The sequence below is a fragment of the Haplochromis burtoni genome, unplaced genomic scaffold (assembly GCF_018398535.1).
Source record: "Haplochromis burtoni strain Fernald_Lab_line unplaced genomic scaffold, NCSU_Asbu1 Contig_3014, whole genome shotgun sequence".
Lineage (NCBI taxonomy): Eukaryota > Metazoa > Chordata > Actinopteri > Cichliformes > Cichlidae > Haplochromis > Haplochromis burtoni.
Window position 1 is genome coordinate 1 of NW_024585375.1, and position 8,768 is coordinate 8,768.

The 8,768-nt window shown below is 39.1% G+C and overlaps 1 protein-coding gene across 1 annotated transcript; it reads right to left on the reverse strand.

The window, feature by feature from the left end:
• Positions 1-271: 271 nt before the first annotated feature.
• On the reverse strand, positions 272-7,125 carry LOC102312631 (extracellular calcium-sensing receptor-like). The gene is made up of 9 exons (XM_042217797.1): positions 6,929-7,125; positions 6,160-6,442; positions 5,772-6,061; positions 5,365-5,660; positions 3,282-3,290; positions 2,411-2,595; positions 2,067-2,288; positions 1,543-1,666; positions 272-1,451 (listed from the first exon to the last, which is right to left on the reverse strand). Exons 1-9 carry the CDS (start codon positions 7,123-7,125, stop codon positions 547-549), a joined length of 2,511 nt encoding a protein of 836 aa, XP_042073731.1. The 3' UTR covers positions 272-546.
• Between the last annotated feature and the right edge of the window lie 1,643 nt (positions 7,126-8,768).

The following is an 8,768-nucleotide window of genomic DNA, read 5'->3' on the forward strand; positions in this document are numbered from 1 at the left end:
ACCTCATGGCATTGATCAATCTGTTATTACTACAAAATAAAAAAGAAATGTGTAGTTTTCTTTATTATGCCTTCCTGATTTATGGTTTTTACATAGAAACTAAACATTGTTTCTGGGAAATAAGCCACAGCATCACTGAAAAAGATATTTAATAATCACATCATCATGTTCAAACAAAGGACCAGGATTATTATCAGCATAATAGTATGGAAAAAAGTATACTAAAATCTGAACTTGTATTTAACATCAAGATCTTTATATGGTACTAAACTCATGATAATAAGGTAATATGTTTTGTTTGAAATGCCCCATAGAAACGTACATTTTATTACTCACAATACCATACATTATTGCCTCTTGGGAATTGTTAAATTTGGTTTCCACAGTATTATTCCTAGTTCTTCTTCTTTTGTCTACGCTGTTTAGGGGTCTCCACAGTAGATCATCAGCTTCCAACTCACCTTATCCCTGACATTCTCATGTGTCACACCACTCACTTTTCAGAACAGGAATTGATGAACATTAGCAAGTACTAGAAGCTCTATACTATAACTGATTTTTGTTGATTAAATATTTCTTAGTGTTCTTCTCAGGCTTGAACAATATGATAAAACACTTGGGAGCAAATATACACATTATTAGTCCAAAGCTGGAGGCCAGAATTGCAAAAATCTCCACAACTACAGTGAATTTCCCAGGAGAGCTGACATATGCTGGGATAAATGTGATCCAGACAGTACAGAATATTAGCATGCTGATGGTGATAAGCTTGGCTTCATTGAAATTATCAGGTAATTTGCGGGCTAAGACTGCTAAAACAAAGCAAAAGGCAGCAAGTATGCCTAAGTATCCAAGCACAGCCCAGAAGCCAGCAGCAGAGCCTAATGCACATTCCAATATGATTTTCTCCTTGTAGGTGGTTAGATTTTTTATTGGAAAGGGAGGGTTCACTACCAACCAAACAGTACAAATTAAAACTTGAATAAAGGTGAAAGAGACAACAGTCATTCTTTGCTGTGGAGGACCAAACCATTTCATGACATTACTACCTGGAATTGTAGCTTTAAAAGCCATTAAAACCACTATAGTTTTCCCAAGTACACAGGAGATACAGAGTACAAAGGTGATCCCAAATGCAGTGTGACGCAGCATGCAGGACCACTCAGATGGTGCTCCAATGAAAGTTAATGAACATAAGAAACACAGAGTCAGTGAGATGAGCAGCAGGAAGCTCAGCTCAGAGTTGTTGGCTCGGACAATTGGAGTTTTCCTATGACAAAAGAATACAGCCGCAGTTACGATGGTCAGACAGGCACCAATGACTGAGAATGTAGCCAGGATAATTCCTAGGAGGTCTTGAAAGGAAAGATACTCTACAGGCTTAGGGATGCAAGTGTCTCTCTTTTTGTTAGGCCAGAATTCCTTTTGACAAGGTAAACAATCAGTCGAATCTGGATAAAAAACAAATAAATACAATTTTTTCTTGATTTTCATATATACACAATGAAACATTTTAAATGCATCGTAATCATTTCTCTTTACCTGTACTATTACTGATCTCCCCCTCAGGACATGCTGTACAGTCATAGCAGCAGATGGGTTTTCCTTTCTGCAACACTTTACGAGTTCCTGGAGGACAACTGTCCGTGCACACTGACACTGGCACCTGTGAAAGACATAAAGGTTGCAGAATAAACGTAAATATTTACTATGCAGCTGTGTGTTGTTGTTTACTAATCGATCGTGCGATCGTGGCTCAAGAGTTGGCAGTTCGTCTTGTAATCAGAAGGTTGCCGGTTTGAGCCCCAGTTCGGACAGTCTCGGTCGTTGTGTTCTTGCGCAAGACACTTCACCTGTTGCCTACTGGTGTTGGCCAGAGGGGCCGATGGCGCGATATGGCAGCGTCGCTTCTGTCAGTCTGCCCCAGGGCAGCTGTGGCTACAACTGTAGCTAGCCTCCACCAGTGTGTAAATGCGAGAGTGAATGAATAGTAGAATTGTAAAAGCGCTATATAAATGCAATCCATTATTATTATTACTAAAGTTTGTCAAATTCTGACTGCTTACTTTCATGCTACCCTCCATCCAGGTAAGGTTTTTGTCTATCTGGAATTCCTGGCCCACGGGCCGTGATGCATCATACAGCCCTACAGCCACTATCTCAGTCACGCCGTTTTCACTTTTCTGCCAGTTAACCAGTTCATAAATAGCCACAGGATCCCCATTAGCGTCAAATGACACATCATAGCCATTTTGGGAAAAATTTACTTTCTTCAGCTCAATTAAAATCTGATAAAATTAGGGATAAAAAAAAAAGATGCAATATTTCAATAACAAATATTAATATTACATATCAATTTATATTGCAGTTGGTGAAAGACACTGACATCAACATGTTTATTTCTTCTGACCTGTTTGGATTCTAACTTGGTTAACTTGTCACACTTTGCAGTGCCATTTATTTCCTGGCACACTGCATTATGGATGGCATGTGCTACTGCATACACGGCCATGTACGCCATGTTAGTAACTCTGAGCTGTGATGTGTCAGTGTACTGGTTTTGCAGATTCTGTATGTCTTCATTTCCATCACATACTTTCTTCTTTTCAGTGGCATCTAAAATCACAAAAAGACAGAGCAGATGTCAACATTAAACTAGATCTCAGATGTGTTCTCTTTATAAATGTTGCAAATCATGCTGGTACCATGAAACATATTTATTTTATAAAAAATAAAATAAAATAAAATAAAATAAAAATGGAAAATAATCCTACCACGAATAATTAGTACAGGACATAACAGTAACAATAATCTAGCTAATTGCATTTTCTATCGTACAATCACATTACCATTACTAACAAGGAAATGCGATGTGAATGCGTTACTATTTATCAGCACACAGACGATTGAAGCTGTCTTCATCTTACCGGGAGCTGGGGGGGGGCGCAAAGTCACACAAGTGCTGCTGATTGGCTGAGGAAGAATAAAGTAGTTTACCATGACTACTTTATTCAAAAACCTCTATATCATCATGGAGGTCTCTGATGTTGACTCAAACTACACATGACCAGTTTAAGATGACACAGCAACAAGATGTTATGTCAACCCTGGACAACCCTTAGTCTCCATTTCTTGTTATAACAGTGTGAACTTCAAAGTATGTACCAGTTTTTAAATTGTGTTGATAAGCCACGAAAAAAACAGAGTTTTGTTATGTTTACTGCAGTGTTTTCTAAGGAAAGGGCTCGAAAGCAGTCTCTTCTCAAAAGAAAAGAAAAAACACCTTTTTCCTAATGGTGGAAAAATGTGTCATGTCGACCAATCAAAAGATGATATGGCAACATGGCATTGGTTGCTTAGAAAGAGGGAGACATTTTAGGAGTGACGGCAGCGAGAGAGCAAAAGAAAAAGAGCGAGTTTTGAGATGCAAGAGATTAGCGTGTTTGGAGTGTGTCGTTAGTGTGTCGTACAGTCGATCGTTTTGTTTTGTGTGTCAGAACAATGAGGCAACTGCTAAATGTTGTAGTTGCTGCCAAAATGCCACCAAAGGCAGATTGCAATGTAAACTTTGCCTCCAGGTTGAAACACGAGGAGTGATAGACCTCCTGCTTTCAGGCCTGCAGCTATCAGGCTAGTGATGTTCTCCTTTATGTTAGAGTGGACAAAAATATTTTTTTGGAGTAGCAAAAATTATTTGTGTTATCTTCTTTAATGCAGAACACCTGATTGTTCTGTAAGTACTTTGAATTGGTTATATAAAAACTAGGAGTGGGAATTTAACGTGTTAATTGCGATTAATTAATTTGGAAAAAAACAATGAAATAAAAAATATACGCATTTAATTGCACTTTGCATTCCAGGCAAAAGCTAACTTTTGTCAATGCACAATTTCCTGGTATATCGATTACAGTGATGCACACATCAGAGCTACAAAGAATAAGAAGAAAGTGCGTTGCTAGGAATGATCGGAGGCAAATTTAATTTCAAAAGACTACCCAACCGATGGAAGGCTTGATAATTGTGGTTTTGTGCAAACTGTGAAAAAAGGAGTTTGCATACCACTGAAACACTTCAACCTTATGGTACCATCTAAATGCAAATCACGTTGCAGTGAGCACAGAAACTGTTGGAGCTGTGGACTCTAGCAGTCAAAAGGTGTCAGCAGCCCAAACTTGATGAAATGACTGGCTTCAGGACCAAAATTAGCAATTCAACATTGGACAAAGTAACAAATTTCTCTCCGAAAATTGATTGCTCTGACTGTAAACCACTATCATTGGTAGAAGACAGGTGGTTAGAAAATGTACTACAGTTATCGTCAGAGGACCCAATTTTCCAACTGCCGTGCCGAAAGACTATTTTAAGTAAAATTCAACAGCTTTATGACACTGAAAAGGAAGAAAATTTAGATGCCTTACAGACAGCCCTGCTAATATGGAGGAACTACAGTAGGAGCAAACACCACTGGGGCAACAGAAAGAGCCACTCATACAGGATGTTTCATCTACTAAAGAATCAAGAGGCAGTTTTGCTGCTTTAGACAAACAAAAGCACAAGCTAGTAACTTTAACTCTTTTAGAGCTGGTAAAACTCCAAAAGGTGGCGACTGTCCTTAAACCATGCAAGTAAATTTTTAACTTTTTCTTACTGTTTCTTCAAAATAGGGTTAAAATAAAATAATTACTGAGGTGAGACATATGTCTCATGTTCAGGGGGTTATCTGTTTTCTGCCACCTGCATCATACCATGGAGGTCTCCGATGATGACTCAAACTACATGGTGATATTTAAGATTACCTTCACAACGTATAGCTACCCTCAAGTATCTGTTGCTCAAGATAGCTACTGTTCTTGGCCACACTTTAAGGATTTAAATTTTCTTGCATGGAGGAGAGCGAGAAGAGGTTTGGACCACCCTTGAGGCCCTGCTGCAGGAACAGTGTAAAAATAAAAGCCTCAGCACAGCCTCAGATGAAAAGATTTCCTCTCATCAGAAAAGCGGAACCACTGAGCAACAGACCAGTTCTTTTTTTCTTTAGCCCAGGTAAGACGCTTCTGACATCTGTTGTTCAGGAGCAGCTTGACAAGAGGAATACGACATTTGAAGGCCTTGAAGGCCCTGCTGCAGGAATATATTATATTAGTATATTAATATCATATATTGCTTTCACCTTTTAAGATGAATTACTGAAATAAATGAACTTTTGCACATTATTACAATTTTTGGAGTTTCACCTGTATTCTCACCTCACACTTGGTCACCATTCATAGCTTTTCAATGAAAGTAGGTCAGCCCATGAAGCAGCATTAGACTTTGTAACATCAGCAGTTGATCAGATAATTTAAACCAAGAAAAATGTCTTACTTTTGGTCAGTGTGCAGTTAAATGCATCCTCCCAGAACTCAGTAAGTATTTGAGAAGACGCCACTTGTGAGGGGGACAGATTCAGCAGGAAGTCTCTGAGGCCTGGGATTATAGACTTTGGAATCCCAAATCCAATGGCCCCAGCACAGAAACTGAACCTCATTAATTCTGAGTTGGTTACCCATGATTCACTGCCAATCCACTGGCGAGAAGGGGAAGGCTCATATGATAGCTCCTCCAACAGTGCCCTCATGTCCCCTAAAGATAGAAGTGCCACAACAACCATGGCTGTAGACCTTGACAGACAATATTGTGCATTAGAAGCATTTTAAAGTGTAACTGTAAAAATGTAATTTTGAAGACAGTAAATCTAATATTTGCGGAAATAATATCTGCGATGAGGACACCTGCGGATAACATCTGCTACTCTCTGAATTCTGCTATGTGGGTATGTTCGATGGAAAGAAAGAGAGTACTCCACACAGATCCCCTCTTTCTGTGCTGCTTTTAGAAATGAAGCCATGCCGTTATTTCCATAATCCGAATCTGACCGAACAGCACCTATCCAAGTCCAGCCAAAGTGTTTTACCAGCTTGGCCATTGCTTCAGCTTGGAACTGGTCACTGGGAAATGTTCTGAAAAAATTGGGGTACTGCTGCTTGTCAGACAAGCATGAGCATGTTGAAAAGTGGCTTACCTAAACCAAATGAAATAAAACACCACACACCGCAAAATCAAATATCATGCACATACATATTTTAAATTCAAAAATTGACAGAAATTGAAAACATTTACTTGGGGAATGTTAAAGGACCTGATGACTTGGGACAAACTGATGGATGTCGTAGACCCAGAGCCACCAACAACAGCCATCACCATACCAGAATGTGAGCAATTGTTATCCATGGAAAACACAGGGTCTAAGCTATTTAGAATCTGAAATGCCATGTGCACTGCTACAGGCACTGATGCACATGAGTCATAGATCTGATACCCGAGCCTGATTCCGGGCAGCAGCTCTGTGCTGTTGTTAATCTCTTCTATGGCAAAAACCATTGCACGTGATGATTGCAGTTCACTGGTGTAAAGGCTGAAAATAGTTGTGTCAATGTTAGAATATAGACTGTAGATTTAGTTTAAGTTAAATAGAACCAACAACAGGATAATTTGCTGGTTGTATCTGTTGATCAAATGTTCATCAAAATGTTGCCTGACCAGTTAAATTGAGCACAAAAGATTAGCATAAGAAATTAGTGGAAAATTATGGATTACTAATTAAAGTCTTTTCATTTCCTTTTAAATATAATACATTTAAATGCATTTCCTTTATCATTTCCTTTAAATCATTTCCTTTATAAAACTATTATTTAACATTTTGTATAATTTCTGTTTTTTAAAACACAACAAATTATTTTATAAAGAATAAATGACTTTTTTTTTAACACTACACAGAATCAATCTAGTTCCATTGATCATAACACACATGAAAACATTTCTCTCCTCATACAGTCCAACATGTTTTTACACCTTCTTCTTCCCATTACTGACTTTCTTACTCACTAACCTTCCTTTGCATTTTGCAGGCTCAGGCATGCTGGTGTAGTCACTGTAAACTGTGTTCATGTAGACGTGAAGGGAAAAATCACCACCAATAACAAAGTCCCCATCCTTTGAAAATGCAGGTAGACGAGTGCTTCCCTGCAGCTTGCAGTTCAGAGAGGATGTCGTCGTACCATCTTGAGCTCCTATATGCCTAGTCATTTGTCTCATACCATCTAGACACACTGCAAAGGCAACAGCTGAGTTGAGGTGAAACAAACACACAGCCAATACCAGACCAATTACAAGAGCTGCAATCTCCATTTCCATCTAAAATTGTCTGTATATGGGCACACATTGTTTCCATTGGTTTATATAGGTCTTCAAACAAAGGGGTTTCGTCATCCTCTCATCTTCTTGAGAATATGTGGTCATGGATTAACCCTTACATAGTGTTGACATTCTAAGTCTTCACAGTATGGTTTTGATTGGGCCCAAGATTTCCCTCACAATAATTGGCTACAGCAAATAATACAATACAGCTTTATTTAATTTAGATTGGAACATCAAAAGATTTTTAATCCTTAACTAATATTTCATAGAGCAGAAAGAGTGTATATTTTTTGCTTTTGCACCAATTGTATTTGCAAAAAAACATATATAATCACACAAGATCTTATGTTGGTATACCTTTGACAGAAAAATATCATAGAGTATTAATAATTTAAATATGTTTTTTGGAAAGTGTAAATGGCAAGAAAGTTCTGGAATTGTAGGGATTCATTATGACTGTACTGCATAACCATTACTACTTCTAACATTGACTTTTCTCTGTAACTACTATCTGTAGTAATACAAAGGAATTAAAATTTAGAGCACAAAAGTCATAATAGTATAAAAACAGTATCCTAAAATGTGAACTTATATTACCTTATTATCACGAGACAGTGATAATAAGGTAAATGTGATAATAAACTAAATTAGACAGGTGCATGAATTTGGGAACCCGAACAGACAAATTCCATCAATATTTAGTAGATCCTCCTTTTGCAGAAATAATGCCTCCAAACACTTCTTATAGCTTCTTATAACATCTCCATTGCCGAAGCTGCTGCAATGAGCTGCAGCCGCAAGGTGGTTGGTGCCTGTGGTAACCCCCAAACTAAATGGTGGACACCAGAGGAGAAGGAAGCCACCAGGCTGAACAAGGAGTCTTATTGACCTTGGTTAGCCTGTGGGACTTCGGAGGCAGCTGATAGGTGCCAACCAGCCAAGCAGAATGTGGCTCGGGCAGTGGCTGAAGCAAAAACTCGGGTGGGTGGGTGGGTGAGAGGGTGAGACCTTAGAGATAGGGTGAGAAGTTCAACCATTGAGGAGGGGCTCAGAGAAGAGCCGTTGCTCCTTCACATCGAAAGGAGCCAGTTGAGGTGGATCAGGCGCCTGACAAGGATGCCTCCTGGGTGAGGTGTTCTGGGTATGTCCCACCGGGAGGAGGCCCCGAGGCAGACCCAGGACACATTGGAGAGATTATATCTCTCGGCTGGCCTATCCCCCGGACAAGCTCAAGGAGGTGGCTAGGGAGAGGGAGATCATATTTCCATGTTTCCTGGTTCATTTTGAAGGAGTCCTGTCTTCTTTGTCATTGTGTTTAGTTTCACTTAACCTGTGACACTATTATGTTCATTCTAGTCAGCTGTTTTCCCATGCGTTTCCACTCCCCCGATCACCTATTGTGTGTATTTAAGTCCTCTGTCTCCGTCAGGTCATCTGTTTTACCTTCACGCCTTGTGGATTCATAGCCTTAATAGTGTCACAGTTTTCATAGTTGTTTCTAGTATCACAGTTAGCCCGCCCTGAAAAGAATC

Coding starts and splice junctions, on each gene's coding strand:
- LOC102312631 (XM_042217797.1), bottom strand. CDS start 7,125: ATGACTAGGCATATAGGAGCTCAAGATGGTACGACGACATCCTCTCTG. Junction 6,062..6,159: donor GGTCCTTTAACATTCCCCAA/GTAAATGTTTTC, acceptor CATTTGGTTTAG/GTAAGCCACTTTTCAACATG. Junction 2,289..2,410: donor CCAAGTTAGAATCCAAACAG/GTCAGAAGAAAT, acceptor TAATTTTATCAG/ATTTTAATTGAGCTGAAGAA.